Below are 23,216 nucleotides of genomic sequence, written 5' to 3'. Positions count from 1 at the left end.
AAATGCTAAATAAAAATGGACAGTTCCAGAAATAAACAATAAAGGTTTTTAATTAAGCAAGTATTTTAATAAATAAGTCCACAGTGCTCCTGATTGCTTAATTCTAAATAAGTAACGGTATCTGCAAGTACAAAAATACACATACTTGTACTTGGTTGGAAAAAAAGTGGTATTTATGCATCTCTTTTGTTTATCAAATAGTGGACATTCATGAGTTATAATGGGTCTTGTTGTATGTATTTAACTGTAAATTACATGAAATAAGGGTGGTCTCTGAATTTTACACAGCTTTTATTTTTTAACTAAAGGAATACCTTCAAAGAATTGTTTGAATGATTGACCTAAACGTCACTTTCACTAGAATTAAGAGATTGCATTAATACTTAATTTTGTAAGAAGTGATTATTTTCATGACCATTGTGGTGTTCATTTTTCAAATTTTTGTTTTTGCCTCTACAGGAAGGCATGCGGCAGCACTTTCAGCTGGGTCAGTTTCTTCGGAAACGCTACTCTGGGTTCTTGAGTGAGCCATACACCCGTTATGAGGTCTGTGATCTCTGTTAGACACGTTCTGAATTTGATGGTACAGTGTAAATATTATGAAAAAAAATTTAGCACATTGACTGGGGATCTGGTGCTCTACACAAACAACCCACAGACTGAAATAAATCAACCCAGGTTTTTTTTTCTTTTTTCCACTTGCCTTGCCCATGTCAGAAATCATAGGATAAAATATATTTTTGTGCGTTGTGCTGAATCTTATGCAGAATTCAAACACTTTAAGATTGCCACACCACTGTAGTGAGCTCAGGACGGAATAGCAAATTAAATATCTCTCAAGTTAATCAAATAAAATCTTAATAATAAATTAAGTAAATAAAGTAAATAAAAATTAAGTAAATAAAAATAAAATAACAGGCAACAAATCACCCAAACTTGCTGTCAGCACCCTTTGTAATTAAAATTCATTACACAAAGGGAACACTTATCAAGACTCTGTCTTTATGATTGAGTATAACCATCGAATTTCAAAATTTAAAAAAATGTTATTTACCGTGTTCAATATGGAATGAATATTACAACCAAACACTGGGGCTTCAAGTAAAAGTTTAAAATGAAACACGTGAAAAATCCTTCAAAAGAATGCTTATTTTAAGAACATAACTTCGGGCAACATGGGGTAAACTGCGCTCACATGGAACAAGAGCCAAAACGACATCACACGACTTCTGCACAGAATGAATCTACAGCCAGTAATACTCAGAGGAAAAAGTAAGTCAGCAACAGTTGGAGTTCAGATTTTTAGTTCCTGCACGAAGAATCAACTACGAATCCACATCAGGATTCATCTTCAACGAACAAAGGACAATTCACTCCGACTCAACAAAAGAAAATGTCCGTAAAGGAACTGTCTTCATTTTAAGTATTGAACCTTCTGCAGAAATGTTTTATTTTACATTATTAATTTGTTTTCTTTATTGCTCCACAAAAGCTTCCACATTTGAACTGATCAATGTTTTGTAAACTTGATTTGGTCATGCAAGTGGACATGTCTGAGATTAGTTTATAAATCAGAAGCTATAGGGCCACTGACATTGGCATTCACACAGGAACAAGCGATTTACCGAGCTGCCGAATCTGCCGTCCAGAGCGCAGAAGAACCAGCTAGCCCAGATTGAGAACTGCTGGCATCCCAAAGGCTTGAGGCCTCCATCAACCAGGAGTCGCCCCTCTTCAGAGCCCAGCCAATAAGCCTGGAGAGCTGACTACGGAGCTGACTGACAGCCCAGGACCATTACCTCAGATCGGAACTTTTTAATAAATGGGGACTTGACGTTTTTGTCAACCTGTTTATAATAAACACAGGCTCTTTGTGAACATAATTTTACTATGTTATTTAATGCTTGTTTTGATTCAGGCTTGGCTCACTGTTTCTCTCTTAAAATGCATTATTGGTGTCCCAATAGCCAATTTACACATGACTACAGCAACTCATCACAAATCTGAGATTGACAAAGTGAGAACATCACAAAGTGAAAACTTTAAATTTAAAGAAAAATTAAAATTTGAATATTTTTTTTCATTGCGATTAAATGCATGAGATTAATGGCAAGAGACAAAGTAATTTAATAAAAAAAAAAAAAAAAACGCTATGAAACAAACATTGTTTCCAAGTATTCAATGGATGGCACGGTATATATTTCATAGGTGATGTAGTGTTTTAACCACTTTTTATTCATCGTCAGTTTGGTGTTTGCCTATTTAGATGAAGAGCAGAAATATTGAATGTACAATATTGAATGCTTATCTAAAGTGTATTAATAAGCCACTGGTTGGGTCTGATCCTCTTGTTGGATGAATAGTTGTAGATTCCAAAAGGCAGCTCCTCTTTATTGTATGGAATGATGCTTCATCATTTCATAGAACACATAGATCATCAGTTCTATATATACAGTTAATATATTCTATATATTTTACAAAAAGACAATGTTTTATTGCTTCTAAACTTTTGTGTAGCTCATATTAGTGTCATTTTTACTGTAGATATTAAAATCTTTTTTGTCTGTGTTCACACTTGAATTCACTAATTAGGTGTATGTACAAAGCTTAGAATATTCACTGAACTTTTGATAAATGCTGCAATTTTGGCAGTTTTAGTCCCATTCTAATATCTGTTGTTCTGCTTTCTGTCCTGTAGATTGCTGTGCGGAGCACAGATTATGATCGAACTCTGATGAGTGCGGAGGCAAATCTGGCTGGTCTCTACCCACCCAATGGATCACAAATATTTCATCGAGGATTGGACTGGCAGCCCATTCCCATTCATACTGTCCCACAGGATCAGGAGAAGGTACAACTGCACAGTATTTGTTCATCTACCTCTCACTGTACACTGCTCCTTTGCTGAACCTAAAAGTGCCAAAGTTACTTCATAGCTGTATATTCTCATAAAGTTAAGATTTCTTACCTGTTACAATACTATTAGTGGCTGATTGCTAAATTGCATTTACAAATAATCTGCTACTGTGGGAAATAACTGCTAGTCTATTGCTTTCACCTGCTTGTCCAATACACCAGTTATATTTTAAGCACCAACGTGATCTGAAAATTGTTTCTATATGCTATGTAACATTTGTGTTTCTCCAGTTGCTCTCATTTCCCCTGCCAAACTGCCCACGCTACAGTCTTCTCATGAATGAGACGGAGAAAACTGATTTCTTCCTCAACATGACCAGGACCTACGGCGTAAGTCTGCATTTGTTTGCAATCTCCTATCTCAGTCACACATTATAGGCACCTATATTTGTCTCAGACATCACCTGCCAGAGATTTTCACAAGTCATTTTCTGCAAGTCCAAGTCAAGTCTCAAGTCTTTCAGGGTCAGGTCTCAAGTCTCTCATCACGAGTCCAAGTTGAGTCCCAAGTCTATGGTTGAAATGCCATCTGGTCTGACCCACATCATTGCATTGCTATTTCTTATGAGTTTAAATCATGTACTGTACTGTTATGTTTAGGCACACACTACAGTATCAAAACTGATCAGTAGCCCAGGCATTTCATGCATAGCATTTTCAGTGTTTGAAGAGGTCTATGTGGGATTGATTTTTAATCTTTTATGTGAATGACTACAGTGTTTCCTCTAGAATTTAGCAGCGGTGGCAGAAGCGAAGAAGAATAAATACACTACACTAGATCTGTATATTACTGTATATTTCTTAATTTTAGTCAATACAGCATAATTCAGAAATCAATACGAACAGTATAAAATCCACGGAAACTTCCAAGAACAAACAAAAAACATGACGATGACACCAAACATTAACTTAATGGTTTTGTCAATATTAATATATTTATACTAAATTTTAAATTGAGTGCGCTGAACTAATGGCAGCGCCCTATAATGAATGTCAGTCAGTGACAGATGTTGAAAATATATATTGAAAATGTGTTTAAAAATTATATAATTGTTATTGAAACATTTTATATTGCAATATATATTGATATTGAATTATTGTCCAGCCCTACACTACACAAACTTAACACTATTTATTGCCATAAAGACAGTTTCATAGACTGCAGGTTGGCTTAGAGCTGTAGTGGAAGTAGTATGCACACGTTGCTGTGGCATTTGCACTACATAGTGGAGTCAATGATAATTCATTGTTATTTTATTAATAATTATTTAATTCATTTTGCTAAACTCCATGTTTGGGAGCCATTAACTAATATATAGTGTCTTTACCTGTCTTAATTTTAGCTTAGACAAGTAGGTCATCTTCACATATTATACAGCAGAATTAGCTAGAATGAACTATTATTAATGAATTATGCTCATTGATCCGCCGTCGGTTCCTGACTCTGAAATGGAATCTGAACTAGGAGTTATAATTCCATACAAGAAAGGTGCACACACAAACAAATAACCAAGGATTGGTTTTATCACACAACTGGTTTATTAATAATAATATCAAATAATGAATATTATTTAATATATATATAATGTTAAGGAGGCATACAGCTGCTCCCCCCTCTGGGTGGATCTGACCATAACTTGGTCAACCTTAGTTCAAAGTATGTGCCTCAGGTGAAGAGTCAGCCTGTGACCATGAGGACAGTGAGGAGATGGTCAGTGGAGACTTCTGAAGTGCTGCAGGACTGCTTTGAGACCACAGACTGGACAGCACTCTATGAGCCTCATGGAGAGGACATTGATGGGCTCACAGAGTGCATCACAGATTACATCAACTTCTGTGTAGAATCCACTGTCCCAACCAGGACTGTTAAATGTTACCCAAACAACAAGCCGTGGGTAACAAAAGACATTAAAGCACTCCTCAACAAGAAGAAGAGGGCTTTCAGAGCTGGAGACCGGGAGGAGGTGAGAACGATTCAGAGGGAACTGAAGAGAACCATCAGGGAGGCTAAGGAAAGATACACGAGGAAGCTGGAGTGGAAACTCCAGCAGAACAACATGAGGGAGGTCTGGAGTGGTATGAGGACCATCTCTGGCTTAAGGTCCAGCAACAACAGGGGAGTAGAGGGCAGTGTGGACAGGGCCAACGAGTTAAATTTGTTTTTTAATAGATTTGACACTGTGAGCCCTGATTTCCCCCTCCCTGACTCCTCTGCTCTCGGGCCTCAACAGCCCACTCCACTCCCCCTCCCTCCCCTTCCTGATAGCCTCCCCCCCTCCTGTGATAGTCCACGTCACACCTCCTCTCCTCCCCCACCAGGGACCTCTACAGTGAATCTCACAGCTGACCAGGTGAGAAGACAGCTACAGAGACTCCACACGAACAAGGCTGCAGGCCCTGATGGTGTTCTCCCCAGGGTGCTTAAAGCCTGTGCCACCCAACTTTGTGGAGTCCTGCAGCATGTCTTCAACATGAGCCTGAGTCTCCAGAGGGTCCCGGTGATGTGGAAGACGTCCTGCATTGTTCCTGTGCCAAAGACTCCGCAGCCCAGTGACATCAAGGACTACAGGCCGGTGGCACTGACGTCCCACATCATGAAGACCATGGAGAGACTTGTCCTGGATCACCTCCGGCCCATGGTCCAGCCACTTCTAGACCCCCTCCAGTTCGCCTACCAGCCTCGTCTGGGGGTTGAGGATGCCATCATCTACCTGCTGAACCGAGCGTATGCTCGCCTGGATAAGCCAGGCGGCACTGTGAGGGTCATGTTTTTTGACTTCTCCAGTGCGTTTAACACCATTCAGCCTGCTCTTCTGGGTGACAAGATGAACGTGATGCAGGTTGACGCCCCCCTCGTGTCCTGGATTGTTGACTACCTGACTGGCAGACCACAGTATGTACGTCTGCAGCACTGTGTGTCAGACAGAGTGGTCAGCAATACTGGAGCCCCGCAGGGAACTGTCCTCTCTCCCTTCCTCTTCACCCTCTACACCACTGATTTCAACTACTGCACAGAGACTTGCCACCTCCAGAAGTTTTCTGATGACTCTGCACTTGTTGGATATATCAGCAGGGGTGATGAGGATGAGTACAGGGAGACGGTGAACGACTTTGTTGCGTGGTGTGAGCTGAACCATCTGCAGCTCAACGTGACAAAGACAAAGGAGCTGGTGGTGGACCTGAGGAGGGACAAAACGCCGGTGACCCCTGTGTCCATCAGGGGGGTCAGTGTGGACATTGTGGAGGACTATAAATATCTGGGCGTACACATTGACAATAAACTGGACTGGGCTAAAAACACTGACGCCCTTTACAAGAAGGGCCAAAGTCGTCTCTATTTTCTGAGGCGTCTGAGGTCCTTCAACATCTGCAGAACTATGCTGAGGATTTTTTATGAGTCAGTTGTGGCCAGTGCCATCCTATATGCTGTTGCATGTTGGGGCAGCGGGTTGAGGGTGGCAGATGCCAACAGACTTAATAAATTGATCCGTAGAGCCAGTGAGGTTGTGGGTGTAGAGCTGGACTTGCTGACGGCAGTGTCTGAGAGGAGGATGCTGTCGAAACTGCAGGCTATTATGGATAATGGCTCCCACCCTCTTTATCACATGGTAATGAGACACAGGAGCACGTTCAGTGCAAGACTCATTCAGCCAAAATGCACTACAGACCGCCACAGGAGGTCATTCCTACCAGTGGCTACCAGACTTTATAACTCCACACTTAAAGCACGACACCTTTCACATGTACAGTAATAAAAATAGAACAAATTTTTTTAAATTATGAGTGTAACTCAAATGTGCAATACTCTTACTGCTGTATACAGTATATCTGTATTTATTATTATAGATGTGTACATATTGTAAATTTCCTTTTGAGTTAAATTTTTTATTAGAGTGTTTATTCTTTTACAACTGGTTGCTACTGTAATAATTGCAATTTCCCCCTGGGATCAATAAAGTATTTCTGATTCTGATATTGATTAGACATTCATATAATAAAATGGATTACAGCGATACATGAGGGAACAGGGAGATTAATATATGAGGGAATTTCTCTATGATAATTATTGTCCTAAGTTCTAAGAAAGGCTATTGTTTATCCCAGCAAACTTTCAGTACCAACCCATGAGCCATGAGAGACATGAAACCATGTGACCTTACGTATCCGGAGATGAATGGGGAGCATGACGCTGACGGTGCCTTCCGGCACGACTTCCTGGAGAATTGCAGACGCGGGCCTTGTAGGTTGCAACCGCGGGTGTTCATTTTCTCCCGAGGCTTTCAGACGCAGCCGTCGGAGCTGGTGGTGTTCTGAAGGTCTCTGTGGGGATTCTTCGTCGTCGCTGATCTGCTGCCTTGTGAGAGAGAGAGAGAGGCACGTCCATGCAGGTCTCTCTTTTGCAGGTTTCCACATCTCAGAAGGTCATTCTGAGGGTGCGTGCAGCAGTCCTCTTCGTGGCGTTGTCGTCGTTTGGAGGGTCAGAGGTCTAAGGTTGCCTTCACAATGCGTGTGGCGCTGAAATTTTGCGAGGGTTAAACTATAGCTCTTCTTAATCTGTAGTTTCTATCTGGACCACGCTTTAAAGGTCCAAGACTGTTTAAGAAAGCCATGAGTCTGACGCCTGCAGGGTCATTCCCAAAACTCAGGTCATTTTACTCTTTTAGCCTTGAAAAAGCTAAAAGAGACAACGCCCCAAGTGTCTGGAGCCTTTAAGTGAAGAGTCGAACATCGGAGAAAAAGGGGCAGAAGCCCAAAAAGGTCGAAAAACCTTACAAAGCTTGTGTCATTTGGCGCCACAGGTTTTTAACCAGAGTTTAGAAAACCCGCCCCGAATACCTGATTCGTCCTCAATGAGGGAGAATTGGAGCTTTTCTTGCTCTAATTGGCTGTTTCCTGTACCTTGGGAGTGGCATCACAGAACTTATGACACTTGACAAGACTTGACCATCCCTGAGTGAATACTTTGCAATATAAAAGATTATATGTTAACACAGAGTAATATCATTAAGAAAAAGATAACCATGTTCTATATAATTATTAACCAACTAAACACATAGTATGTGACTACCTTGGTTCTACATAAATTCATATAAACAAAAATGACTTTAAACACATGTAAATTAATTCCACCTATTTTGATTGTCAAAACGGGATTAATTTCAAACAGTTGTGCCCATATGCAACTTGTTTTCCATATAAGAACTTTGGGATGTTTGAGTCTTTTAGAGTTAACAGTCTTTAAAAAGGTGTCCTTTAAAGAGGGCATTGTGAGTTTCAATCAAGATTGAGTCTCTGTGTCTCTCTGCATTCTTTTCTTGACCCTGGGGGTCCTTAAGTCATAAAAAGAGTCTTCGGAGGGGGTTTTACGGGCCTGCTCTGGAGGTTTATCTCACCTTTCATCTGCTAGTGAAGAGATGTCTCTGAAACGAGCTAAAGTTTTGGTATATCAAATCACATCTTCAGAAAGTCACAATTTCTTATTAGAAATTAATACACATTCATCATATCCACTACAAGCGCTTAATTTTCCATGATTTATTTTTTAAAAAGAGCTCCATGGCTCTATCATAGGGAAAGTCTGTGATTCTGTGAGTGTATTCTGTGATTAATTACAAGTTAAAATACTATTAAGTCTTTGTATGGGGCGATATAAGACAAATGCATGTGTAAGTTAGTGTAGAATACATGACAAGCTAGAAAGAGGAATCTTTTTTCTTTATTATAATTATCTCTCTATCTGTTTTGATGGTTTCTGAATTAAAATCTCTTAATTTACTAAATAAATGTTGGGGTCAAATGTGGTCATGTAATTAATGTGTTAAAATGAACACATTAGCCTTGACAGCGCTATTTTAAAGCTTATAAGTGGAATCTAAACAGGCTGCATTCATTAGGCAGTATGTGCCAAACTGAAAGTAACATTCTAAAGGTCTACAAGTGTAAACCTATCTACCACTTGAAGACACGTTTAGCTTGATTAATCTACCTTTCTTTCTTTCCTCTCTTGCTTGCTCGTCAGGTGTGTAAATGTAGGTGTCATTTTTGCACTTCCCGTATTCCTCATTCCAAAATAAAAACACTCTGCTTTTGTAATTGCAGTTCCTGCCGCTCCATTAGGATGTAAATAAACAATGGGGGGTGCCACCGCAAAATACATGTATCGGAAACACTGGACTACGTAGATTAATACAGGAAATTACTGAGCGTGGCGCGTCTAGTAAAAACGAATAAGAAACAGGATCTTGTGCCTCACGCTGCTGCTTTGAGTTCGGCTTGTGGAACTGAACAGTCAAGGAGACTGCCTCTTCAAAGTTATCCATTATGAAAATCCAAAAAATTATATTAAACAACAATTGTTCATGGGTCGCAAGTTGAGTCTGAAGTCACTGTTTTAGTGACTTAAGTGCGGCTCGGGTCCAAGTCTCAGACTCGCGTTCCTATCTGTCAACTGCTCACAATAACAATTTTTTTATCCCTGCATACTCTTTGTCCTTATTCATTTTCATTCATTCATTATCTGTAACCGCTTATCCAATTCAGGGTCACGGTGGGTCCAGAGCCTACCTGTAATCATTGGGCGCAAGGCAGGAATACACCCTGGAGGGGGCGCCAGTCCTTCACAGGGCAACACTGACACACACACATTCACTCACACCTACGGACACTTTTGAGTCGCCAGTCCACTTACCAACGTGTGTTTTTGGACTGTGGGAGGAAACCGGAGCACCCGGAGGAAACCAACGCGGACACTGGGAGAACACACCAACTCCTCCCAGACAGTCACCCGGAGTGGGAATCGAACCCACAACCTCCAGGCTCCTGGAGCTGTGTGACTGCGACACTACCTGCTGCAATGTGCAACAATGTGAAGTACTGGGTAAATTAGAGACTTAGTTTTTAATGAAAAACATTAAAAAGGTGTGTATTTCCTTGCATGCCTGTGCAGGTATTCCACAAAGAAAATGAGAAACAAATATATAATATAAAAAAAACTATTTTGAAATATTCAAGAACAGAGGCACTGTCATTGCTACTACAGGCTCAGCACTGTAGAAACTGCATTATGTAACTGTTGAAGCAGGGTAGGAACATTTGGTATAGGAGGAGGTCATAAGTAAAAAAAAAAAAATCTTACATAGTTTTCCTTTTAAACCTTTCATCTTTCAGAGATAAATCCAAACTTTGCTCTTGCTTTATATGTGGAAAAACAAAAGTAATTAGATCCAGTCCATACTTGTTACTGTTAACAAACAACATTATTGATGTAAAAGGATGTATAAAAGTAATAATGTTTCCTTGCCAATTACACAGCCTTGCACATTATTAGCTTGTACTTTAAATATACAGGGTGGGTCATTTATATGGATACACCTTAATAAAATGGGAATGGTTAGTGATATAACTTCCTGTTTGTGGCACATTAGTATGTGGGAGGGGAAAAATTTTTCAAGATGGGTTGTGACCATGGTGGGCATTTTGAAGTCGGCCATTTTGGATCCAACTTTTGTTTCTTCAATGGGAAGAAGGTCATGTGGCACATCAAACTTATTGGGAATTTCACAAGAAAAACAATGGTGTGCTTGGTTTTAACATTACTCTTTCATGAGATATTTACAAGTTACTCTTTGTTTACATGTCACAGAGGTTAACAAGTGAGGAGCGGATAGAAATTGTGTTGATGTCTGGTGAACGCAGTAACCGGGTCATTGCAGCAGATTTCAATGCAAGACACCCTAGAAGACCACCCATCTCCCATGCTACAGTTAACAAATTGCTTGCCAAGTTTTGTGGAAGTTCAGTGTTGGATTTGCCAGAATATGGACGCATAAAAATACACTAATGAAGAAACATCAGTGGCTGTCCTAGCTTCATTCAGCAAGAGCCCACAGCGTAGCACTCGCCGCATGTCACTGGAGAGTGGCATCAGTCAAACATCCCTTCGGCGGATATTAGCTACTCACAAATGGCACCCTTACAAACTCCAGCTGCTGCAGCACCTCAAAAAGGATGACCCAGATCGGCGCACAGAATTTGCAGAATGGGCAAAACAAAAATTGGAACAGGACCCTCAGTTTAAACAGAAGATTTTGTTCAGTGATGAGGCATACTTTTATGTGAATAGTGAAGTTAACACACAAAACCAACGCTATTGGTCTGACACTAACCCACATTGGATAGATCACTCCAAGACTGTAGGAACAAAAAAAATTGATGGTATGGTGTGGTATATGGGGTGCAAAGATAGTGGGGCAATTCTTCATCAATGGAAATCTCATGGCCACTGGATATGCGAAATTGCTACATGATGATGTGTTTCCCTCTTTATGCACGGAAGCTGGCACGTTCCCTGAGTTTTTCCAACAAGATGGTGCACCACCACATTATGGGTGTCAGGTCCGAGCATTCCTAGATGAACAGTTTCCTGGAAAGTGGATTGGTCATCGTGGGCCAGTTGAATGGCCCCCAAGGTCTCCCCATCTGACCCCCTTAGACTTTTATCTTTGGGGTCATCTGAAGGCAATTGTCTAGGCTGTGAAGATACGAGATGTGCAGCACCTGAAACTACGTATACTGGAAGCCTCCTGCAGTGTTGCTATCAGTGTGTGAAGAGTGGGAGAAGAGGGTTGCATTGACAATCCAACACAATGGGGAGCACTTTGAACACATTTTATAAGTGGGCAGAAACTTGTAAATAACTCATGAAAGAATAAAGTTACGTTAAAAGAAATTGTGAAATTCTTAATAAGTTTGATGTGTCACATGACCCTCTTCCCATTGAAAAATCAAAAGTTGGATCCAAAATGGCTGACTTCAAAATGGCTGCCATAGTCACCACCCATCTTGAAAAGTTTTCACCCTCCCATATACTAATGTGCCACAAACAGCAAATTAATATCACCAACCATTCCCATTTTATTAAGGTGTATCCATATAAATGATCCAACCTGTACTTGTGTATACACATGCACGCACACACAGAAAAACAAAACATTGCAATAATATTTGCAATTTATTAGTCATAGTCAACAGAATAAACTAGTTTGCACTGACTTACATTGAAAGTTAAAGTAAGTTAAGGAGGGGGGCAGGCGACACAGAATTTGCTTCTACATTAGAATGTATATGAATTAGAATATGAATGTTGGTGTAAATATATTACAGTTCTAAATAAATACTACATCCTAAACTGTTGGACATTTTTCATGACCTGCAAGCTATTTGATTAATCACAGAAGTTTTCCTCATTCTGCAGGCTCATTGTTTACATCCCACCGTATGCGAGCCTGTTTGAGGTACTGCAAACCTTGGATGAGCAAACAACCAGCATTGAATAAAACTGCATGGACCCACACTTCATAATCTTTGGAGAATTTAACAGTGCAAAACTAAATTATGGCCTACCAAAATATAGACACCATATTAATTGTCAAAACAGAGATAACAATAACATAACACTGGACTGCTGCCACACTGTTGCTCATCACATGAAGATGCACATTGCTCATTTCCCCATCATTTTGGGGCACTCTGATCATTTCTTCATTCACCTTACACTAACATGCAGCCAGAAACTAAAATCTGCTAAGCTTTGTCAGGCCTAGGCACATGCCTACCTGTACAAACAGGATAGGGGCACACTAACGGGGGATATCAGAATTACCAAGAGACACTACATTGAAAAACTGTTTTTTAGCCAACAATCCTCAATCAGTGTGGAGAAGGATCCCACTGTGTGCTGTCTGTGTGAAAGGACAACCCTAGAATATCTCTTGACCTGATATTCCTAAGTTCATATATGAAAGGGGCTTAAGACACAGAAGACCAGTAAGGCACCGGGCCCAAATTGTGTCTCCCCCTTCTATCTTGGTTTACTTGGTTACCAGTTGACTCCAGTCTACAAATAGATCTTCAGTCGGTTCCTGTGAGGTCCACTCCTACTGGGCAAACAGGTCATTGAATAATACTGTCAGAATTAGACTGTATAACGTCCTGCATTACTTTGACTTCCCTGGGACATACACAAGGAACCTGTTTGTGGATTTCAGCTTGACGTTCAACACCATTGTCCCTGAAACTCTCTCCTCCAATAAGTCCCCTTGCTAATAGTTTCTCTCGCCATCTCTCAGTGGATCACCAGCTTCCCAACAGGCTCACTTACAGACAGTCAGCACCCATGTGCCCCATAGGCGTGTTCTCTCTTCACTGCTCTTCTGCACTTTAAAAGCTGGATCCTTGGATCTGCAGTTATTAGTGTATAGACAGAAGTTCACAGAAAATAATACAGCAATCTTATTTGTTCAAAGAAGGAGATGAGTCTGAAGATCAGCAGTAAGTTGAACGGCTGGCGCTGTGGTGCATTCAGAACAATTTTGAACTTAATACGCTTAATAATGTGGAGATGACAGTGGTACTTTGGAAGCAGACTTCAGCAATGGACATATCCTTAAAGAATATAGAATCCATCTCTGAGATGTTTGAAAAATTGGCTTCAGTCATGTTTTCATGGACCGTGTATATACAGTGGCATATACAGGCATGAAGTGTCCAAGAAGCATGCATAAAGGCTTGATGAAAGTCAACAGATGGGTGATCATCCTAAAGTCTGGGTGACACACTAGACACTCAGCTCTTCAGCTGCTGTAGTTTTGGTCAGATGTGTGAAATTTATTCAGACCATGCTGTGTAGGCAGGAACACTGTCTGGCTCTGGGTTATCTGTAACCAACACAAAAGAGATACTTCCAGAGTAAACTGTTCACAGGTGAGAAGTTTATCTCTGATGAAGTTATACTCTGCCCCACCATTTTTCACTTAGAGGGGGCTGGTATGGTTACACACAATATGTTGAAATCTTTACCAACACAGGTGGCCACCAAAGCCTAGAAACAATGGATCTTACCTGAGGCTCTTTGCTTCACCCACCCCCTCTACAGCTATCCCTAGCACTCAATTCTGGGGCAAAATTGATCCATTTACAGTAAGAAATGTATCCATGTTTTCTTACATTCATATTTAATGAACATAGTTCATGTTGTTTTACCTTGATTTCATGGCTACCTTCAGCCCTGCTTTTTATTTAACGAATGTTCCACCTTTGCTCCAAATGCCTTTGTTACTCTAAGGAAGTATAATATCACGTTACCCAAGTTAAGCAGATCATATAGTGGTGTTGGAAGTATCAGTGTAAGAATATTTTCAAGGCCTAAAAAGCCTTAAATATATCAAAATGTATTCAGAAAACAATAGTTTGTTAATATTAGACCTAAAATGCAAAGTCCTTCAAAAAGCTTTTCGTAATTACATCAACCCAAAATATCTGAAAGGATGTGCTTGCAAATTAAATCAATAAGTGCCCTTACATCTGTATCAGGAATTCTTATTCTCAATCATCAGGGTATCATTAACATGAAGTATATTGTTGAAAAACATGGTGAATTCTTCATCTGTGCCCTCAAATAATGAAAAGATTCTGGAAAGCTTATAGAACACAGATGATCTTAAGCTGTTGTTGAAGTTCCCTGATGTGAAGTTCCCTCAAAAGGAGCTTCTGCTCTGTTGCTCTGTGAAAAACCATTCAGATTCATGTTCACTCCAGCACCCTTTTTGGGGTTATCTGCCTGCTTTTTGCTACAGACTCTTGAAAAATGACAATTTGTATGACAGTAATGGCACTCCTTCTGGCTAGACAACTTCTGATTGGAACCTGAGTTAGAAATGTTTTCTGTGGGGACATGTATAGAAGTTTGTTGAATTTGTTTTTAATTTTACCCCACTTAATATTATGCCAGTTTGGAAGTGATGTCACCAGGGCCTGTCTAAAATCAGTTTGCAAAGATTCAACCAGCTGTCTAAAATGAGGACCTTCGGTTGTATCATCAAAGTTGCCACTATTTCATGCATGTATACCTGAGTGACACAAGACAAATATTTCAAACCTTTCACAGAAATCTGCTGCTGGTTCTCCCCTTTTCTGCCTGCATTTAGTTATTTGCCCCAATCCGTAGTTTTACGGCATTTGTGGCTAATCCAGTCATTGAAAGCTTTCCAGCCTTTTTCAAAATTCTGTCCTTTGTCACCCAAACAATCCAACACATTTTTAGCAAGATGTCTGCTGTCTGTAAATTTGGCTTGCTACGACCACAGCATCATTTGGGTGCAGAGTGTACAGCATTCTTTTTTCTGCATGAGATCTATAAATTCAAGACCCAAATGCTTTGGAGGTTTAAACTCCTTGGACATGTTGTCCAGGGTTGCTGGATCTAAAGGAACATGGCCAATTTCTAGCCTGATTTGGTTAACTTCACCTCTCTTGTGAAGTACCTTAGAGGATGTGATTGTCACTGGCCTCATTTGAGCTTTCCTTGTGACAATCGCTTTACTATGGCTAGCTCTTGGCCCATGCTCAGAGTCCTCCTCAGAAGATTAATGGTCACTGTCATCAGAATAATCAGTCTCTTCACCCATGCTGGTTTCAGCCAGTTGTGGATACAGTCTGGCTGTTGCTGGAGGATTTAAATCTGAATAACAAGACTTCTTTTGTAGATGGCCTATTGGTGAAGGACAAAACTGACTTTTACATTTAGCATGTTGCAGGTTAAGGGCTTTCAGTGGTCTCTGGCGTTTTTTCACAGGTTTTCTGGGCATTAATAGCAGCTTGTTTATGCTTTTACACTCATTAGCTAGTTCTGAGGTCATCTCAGATTCTCCTAGTTTGTGTTCTATGGAATTCAGTTTGTACTTCAGGTACTGCTTAGTGACATGAAGGCACTCTTTAACAGAGTCATGTTTGATACCATATCCTGAAGCTGATCTACATTCCTCAATATTCCATTCTGTGTCTGCAGAAAAGCCTTTAGATTAAAAAGTACTGACTGCTCTTTTGCTCATTAATGTGCTTATTTACTATGCTGCCAATTACCTTTTCAAAATCTGACTCGGTCAACTGAGGATTTTCAGTCACCCTTAACTAATATGCTGTTTCTATAATTAATAGGTTTCCAGTAGACTTTATCGTATTTATGAGCATTTTGGCCTTTTGAAGTCATGGTGAGGCAAAACAAGCAAACAAACAAAACAAAAGCTTCCCTCAATAGTTAAGCTAACAGTAATCTTAAATCTTGAGAGGTGTGAGAGAAGGTGTAGTCTCTGTAGCGTTAAAAGCATACATTTAGTAGCGGAATGAGTTAATTACTTAGTCATTAATTATTAATTTGTTATTAAGTAGTGTTTAATCCACTGATCAGGTAAAACACACAACTTTATTGAAGTATGAATATGTAATTTCCCAAGATTAAGAGGTGAGTTCTTGGACCTGGATTTACACTTGACCTTTATGAGCAAATGCAACACATAAACACAGAACATTTGTATTGTGTAGAAAAGTTGTTTATTTGGATAACAATAGCTGTAAAACCTAAGACAAATTATCAAAGTTTCATAGATGGGCTAACTGGCAATCATTCCCTTTCATGACCTTCAATAATGTGCGTTTGAAGGAAATTAAGGTGTTAACTGAGATTATTAATTGAGAGAGATTAATGAGATTAATGCCTTGCGCCCGATGATTCCAGGTAGGCTCTGGACCGCCCGCGACCCTAAATTGGATAAGCGGTTACAGATAATGGATGGATGGATAATGAGATTAATTATGACTGGTAACTTGCACTGTCACACTCTTATTTTAAGTCACTTATCTTTTATTATCTGAGATGTAAAAATGTTTACATTATCTGTCCTATAGTCTGTTTATTGTATATACTGTGTATATTTTATCTTGTGTGTTTTGCTGTAAGTTATATATTTCATAGAGTACCAGACGCTGGAAACAAATTCCTTGTGTTTGTCAACATACTCAACCAATAAAACTGATTCTGAGGATTCTTAGATGTTGGCAGTGTCTTGCGCAAGACTGTTCTGTTTGTGATTTGTGGTGAATTCGCCTTATTGGGTTGAAGTAGTGTAGCCATGTTTTATTTGTTGATAAAATATGCATCCCTAATTGAGTGGACATCTTCAAAGCTAGAGACACCAACCTGAGATGTTTCCAGAATTGACAGCAAATGATAAGAAATTGTGGAACAATTGTAAGGTACTAGAAAAAAGAGTTACCTCAATGTTAATATTGCTAATATCATTCTGTAGATTGCAAATAATTGAAGCTTCTGTCTGTTTATCTGTTTTATATTGAATATGTGTAGTAATATGTACAGTATTTAAATACAATAAATTTAGTTTTTAACTTTTGCACATTACTGTAACCAACATCTATTTTTATTGTTCTTAGGAAGTTTTGAGTTTAAGGAACTGAATTGTTAGCCCCATACATGTTCTAAAGCCTTCAGGGGCTGAACATCTGATAATATGTTTGTGTGAGATTGTGAGATTGCAGTGTGCAATATTTAACATTTTCTTTTTGCTCAGGAATTCCTGGCGATGGTGCGGAATAAGACCGGTGAGGAGTCGACCTCTATTGATTCGATATGGAGTATCCATGATACACTATTCTGTGAGGTGAGTTTCACTTGTCAAAATATCACGTGTTGCCAATAAAAATATAAAAAATAAAGCCTATGGATAACTGTCTAAATAGTTTTCTTGTACTACAGCAATCCTAAACTTGGCCAAATGAATATTAAGTTTATACTTAGATAGCAACAATGCTGGTAATAAAGAAATATCATTAAAAAGGCTTATTGTATTTGGTCTAGTACCTTATACCTTTGCATATACTGCTAATTTTGGAAAGGCTGGTAGTGTTATGTAGTATTGTCATTGATATTGGAGAATCTTGGTACTCTCTACTCATGATGTCCTCAGATTTATCTCAGTTTATCTAATTATATGTCATTTTTGACCACAACAATAAAATGTCCTAATGTCCACCCCAGTCTGTATCCAGGTTTATTTCTGAGATGAGCTGAGATGATCACCTTGCTTGATGAAAGTTTTAACAGATAGACAAGCAGAAGCAATCATAAAGTTGAGGTAGAGCTGTCACGATCATGACATTTTAACTGATGATTATTTGTCATACAAGTAATTGCGATTAATGATTAAATTGTCTGTTTTTACACCCCCAGTATTTTAATAGGCCTGTATGCTTAATGATAGCATAACAATGTACAACACACTATTATGGTAAAGAACGCCAGTTTATTTATAAAGATATGGATATTTATATAAGGATATTTGCCCCTTGTCCTGTCTTTAAATTAAAATTGTATGCTTGAAAATGATATTTGCACATTCTCAAAATAAGCAAAAAATCAAATCAAATGTACTATCTCTTAAACATCTGTTGTTTACTGGCTTGGCATATTCTGGGCAAGAATTCTAAGGCTACGTTCACACAGCAGGCCAAGAGGCCCAGACATATGTGACTTGGATGTGTCGTTCATGTGGATGTGTGAACAGCACAAATCGCTTTGAATCTGACATTTCAAATCAGATTTGGCCCACTTTCATATGATCCATGTCAATGAAATTCGACTCGAAAGGCCAGGTTGGAATTCATGAGACTTTTACGTCATTTCGGCTCCTGAGAATAATCTCCGGACTACTGTCCAAAGCATTTTTTTTTTCATTTTTAATTTGAGGTCTTTAGGGGGTGGAAATGACCAGGTCAAAGGAATTCCATTTTGTAAAAATATTGGGAAAGGAAAAACCTGTGAAACTCCTAAAACCAGGTTCCTGTGTCTCATGAGGAAATTTGCATAATGGTGTTTTTTTTTTTTTTAATAAAACAACACCGGCTCGGTGGCGCAGCAGGTAGTGTCGCAGTCACACAGCTCCAGGGGCCTGGAGGTTGTGGGTTCGATTCCAGCTCCGGGTGACTGTCTGTGAGGAGTTGGTGTGTTCTCCCCGTGTCCGCGTGGGTTTCCTCTGGTCCAAAAACACATGTTGCAGGTGGATTGGCGACTCGAAAGTGTCCGTAGGTGTGAGTGAATGTGTGTGTGTCTGTGTTGCCCTGTGAAGGACTGGCGTCCCCTCCAGGGTGTATTCCCGCCTTGCGCCCGATGATTCCAGGTAGGCTCTGGACCCCCCGCGACCCTAAATTGGATAAGCGGTTACAGATAATGGATGGATGGATGTTGGTATGAAGCTTTATAAATGTGGCTCATTATGTGGCTCATAATATTAAACTCATTATGTCGGTGCTAGTCGTCTTCTCTTTTGAGACTCATGTTCGTGAGAGACCTGGGAAATTTGCCCTTGGGGTGAAAGAAAAATCAGTTCACGTTTTTATATTTTAAAGAGTCTTTAATTAATACACAATTTTTAACATAGAACTCATTTGGAAAAAATAAAGGGGAGGTTTTGTGACACAGTGCTGCAGTAAAACACTAGTCCAGTCCCTTTCCTTCATTTAAAAAATCTGACATTTCCTTCTGGTCAGCGCCTGAAGCATTGTTTTTTGTGTGTGCGGGTCAGTTTAGGAGCGTGATCTGTTCAGACTGATTTTAGATATAGGTCATATTATATAGAGAGTGTGAACAGAGCAGAACAAATAATCTGATTTGGTCATGAAATCAGATTTAGTATACTTTTACCTGTTGTGTGAATGTAGCCTAAGATACTCACCCAAGAGCCTCCGGAATAGCCAGCTGCCGGGTAGAATCTGTTGATGCCGTTGTCTTCCCAAGTTCAGCAAAATGAGGTGGTGGATCCGCAGATGATTTCTCAGGTTTGTGGTACTGGCATCTTTTACCATTTAATAGCAAATCCGACTGTTCTGACGAGTTGTGCTACCTTGTCGCAATGTGCCACAGAGGGTACTTTTATACTTACAGTTGCTTAAATAAGGCACATACTCTGATAGATGAAGTGTATAAAAAAATAAATAATAATAAAAATGCTGCAGACAGAAATATAAGCAGGAGATAATGCACAGCATAAATCTCCTTACTCATTTGTCTCACCATTTGTTTAGAAGTACATGTAATTGATATTTAGTTTGTTGGGATTGAAATAAAATATATGATTGTGGTCAGTGCCAATCATCCCGGTTAGCTCAAATAATCTGACAGGTCTAGTTGAGAGAGGAATTAGCTCTTTGTTTACAGAAGTTTTTAGTCACATGTATGCCCATGTCATAAAAACAGAATCCTAAAAACAGAAGTGTTCCTGTCTGATTGTGGATGTGGTGATCAGTGTCACATTTCACACATTCATGTGGGAAGGGGCAGCACTGCAAGAGAATTAAAACATTTAATTTAATTTTTATTTAATTTTTAATTTTAAAGTCTGCAGTGACATTGATCTACAATATTAATAGGTTTGGCCAATACATATATGTGCGGTGAATTCATTAGCAATATTTATGTACAGGTCATATTCAATAAAATACAGGTACAAGTTATTTTTATTTAAAGTTTTATGTATTTTTAAGAGTAATACAGTTATTTACTGGTAAACAAATTAAAGTTAGTTACAGCTGTTTTACAATATACCAAACAACATCCTGCATGGGGACTGCCTCAAATTCTGAATTTATCTGACTTACTGATTACAGTGTATATTATGGATATTAGTTACTTTTCCTTTTTTCTTCCCTCATTAGGAGAAGCATGGCATGACTCCCCCAGACTGGGTGACTCCAGAAGTTATGAATACACTGCAGATTCTGAAGAACTTTGGCTTTCAAATCATGTTTGGCACCTATAAGCGAGAGGAGAAAAGTCGGTTGCAGGGAGGTCAGACTTGAGCATTTTCATAATCTACTATCCATCCATCCATCCATTATCTGTAACCGCTTATCCAATTTAGGGTCGCGGGGGGTCCAGAGCCTACCTGGAATAATCGGGCGCAAGGCAGGAATACACCCTGGAGGGGACGCCAGTCCTCCACAGGGCAACACAGACACACACACATTCACTCACACACTCACACCTACGGACACTTTCGAGTCCATAATCTACTAATGTACACTTAAACAAAGATGTAGTTACAAAGTTAAAACATTGTCCATTTATCAGGTTTAGAAAGGCAAATGTAATAAGTGAGAGTACAAAAAGAAAGCAAGAGAGCAATGTGGTTTTGTACACTCCACAAGGGTTTATTACGGAGCCCTGGACGGGAAGTAGGTAAAAAAAAATAAATATTTACAATTCTTTCACAAGATTCAATTAATTTGAGTGCACAAACAATTAATTCACTTAGGGCTTCGTAAAAGCTCATATAATGTTCGAGCCCTGGTACTAATGGCTGCAGTCACTGCACATGATGTAAAATTACCTTATTTAGTCCATAAAGACAAAAGATATCAGTTCAGTGTTTATCACACTGTGTACATATGGATTATTAAGCGAGTGTATGGAAGTGTTGAAGTAAATGGCGTTCATCATCTTTTCGGCTGAGCACTAGAAGCTCATAGCTGTCATTTACACATAATGACACCTGACAATGACAAGTAGAATAATTATTTGCACTAGATTGAATTCCAGAGCCCTACATTTCACACTTGTCCTGTTTATACAGACTGTCTGCATAACGTCTGGGGATTCCCCAGAAGGAGCTGGTGGAAGTTGCGGGGGACAGAGATGAAGCTTCTTTGCTCGAACTGTTGCAACCACGACCCTGAAATGGATAAGCGGAAAAGATGATGAAGATGATGATAATTGTGTGCACATTTAACTCTTCTTGGGATGTTCAATGAGGCTGCCAGTCAGTTTTTGCTCACTAATTTTTTGTTTTATTCCTATTTTTACTGACATTCAATGCATGCTTTAAAGTTTCAAAACTTTTACTAACCTCCAAAGAATACAGTCTACAGAATACAGGAGAATACAGACATGATTCGCCCTTTACTTGTCTGCCTACATTCACTCAGTTTGTGACATAACCAAATAAAAACAGGACACTTGTTGTTGCATGCTAATTTTAAAAAAAAACATGAAACACTACAGCTCACTCCGCACTGGATCGATCTAACCATAACAATGTACTCTTCATTTCTCCTTCAGTAATCACCAGGACAGTGACCAATGACCAGATGAAATGTATTAATGCAAGACTGTTTTGCAGCAAGACTGCAACTATTATTCGAAAAAATAGATTATATATATATATATATATATATATATATATATATATATATATATATATATATATATGTGTGTGTGTGTGTGTGTGTAATTGACAATGAATTAATTTCTTCATTCATTGTCTGTAACTGATTATCCAGTTCACTGTCGCGGTGGGTCTGGAGCCTACCCAGAAGCACTCGGGGCAAGGTAGGAACACCCTGGAAGGGGCGGCAGTAGCTGACAAATGGTCAATGACTCTGACACACTCTCTCTCTCTCTGTCTCTCTCTATCTATCTATCTATCTATCTATCTCTCAGGTCTCTTGCTGGATCAGATTATTAAGAATATCTCAGCTGCTGCAACTTTAGTCTCTGGTGGGCAGTTGAAGTTGATAATGTATTCAGCGGTAAGTCAATAGCAGCGGTAAATGAAGCACATTTCCCAGCACAGTTCACCAAATCCCCCCAGAAGATAGACCACTGGAATTAGGCCCAAACTCAATGTGCAATGTTTCTTGATGGAAAAGCACAGCAGTATTAGAATTGCATTAAGTGTAACATCTTAAAGCTGCCTGGCAATGTGTTTTTGCCATAATATTATGTTTTCATAACATAACATAATGTTTTCATAATGAATAATGTGTGTTTCTTTTTCAGCATGACACAACCTCTGTAGCTCTTCAGGAAAAGTTACATATGTTTAACGAATTGCAAGCCCCTTATGCTTCCTGCCACATATTTAAATTTCACTAGTACAAAAAGTATTTTCATTATGATATTTGTTTGTTTCTTTTTCAGCATGACACAACTATTGTAGCCCTTCAGGAAGCATTACATGTGTTTAACGGATTGCAACCCCCTTATGCTTCCTGCCACATATTTGAACTTCATCAGTACAACAAGTAATGACAAATTCCTGTTCTCTGAACACACACACACACACTACAGCTGTAATACAGTGTTTGATATGTTAGACTCTATGGCTCTGTCATGCATTCACTCACAAAAATTATGCAAATACAAAATGGTATGCTTTGCACAGCTTAATCAAGAGGTTTAGGGAATCTTGAGAAATTTGTTTTCAAGGCAAGAACCATGCATTCATCCTTTAATTCCTGTCTCAAAATGTCTGACCTCTGTGATTTTTGTTATCACATTGGCCCTAAAATACTGTTCAGTGCTTCATTCATGAATCTGCTTGTCAATGGATACATTAGTATGGTTTATTATTGACCAGTAACACTAAAATGTATATGCAAACCTTTGAATAATATAT

At 39.2% G+C, this 23,216-nt stretch overlaps 1 protein-coding gene across 4 annotated transcripts in view; it reads left to right on the top strand.

The window, feature by feature from the left end:
* The window catches only part of LOC136679779 (lysosomal acid phosphatase-like), a 67,650-nt gene that overhangs the window by 4,877 nt on the left and 39,557 nt on the right, over positions 1-23,216 (top strand). For all 4 annotated transcript variants that reach the window (XR_010796584.1, XM_066658453.1, XM_066658452.1 and 1 more), the window contains exons 3-9: positions 460-546; positions 2,699-2,851; positions 3,148-3,246; positions 17,337-17,426; positions 20,476-20,608; positions 22,259-22,347; positions 22,739-22,842. Coding sequence is in view for 3 of the 4 variants with exons in the window: in XM_066658453.1 (XP_066514550.1) it covers positions 460-546; positions 2,699-2,851; positions 3,148-3,246; positions 17,337-17,426; positions 20,476-20,608; positions 22,259-22,347; positions 22,739-22,842 (755 nt within the window). In the remaining variant the exon portion in view is untranslated. The remainder of the gene's footprint in view (positions 1-459; positions 547-2,698; positions 2,852-3,147; positions 3,247-17,336; positions 17,427-20,475; positions 20,609-22,258; positions 22,348-22,738; positions 22,843-23,216) is intronic.

The sequence above is a fragment of the Hoplias malabaricus genome, chromosome Y (genome assembly GCF_029633855.1).
Source record: "Hoplias malabaricus isolate fHopMal1 chromosome Y, fHopMal1.hap1, whole genome shotgun sequence".
Lineage (NCBI taxonomy): Eukaryota > Metazoa > Chordata > Actinopteri > Characiformes > Erythrinidae > Hoplias > Hoplias malabaricus.
This window is presented reverse-complemented; position numbering and strand designations above follow the sequence as displayed.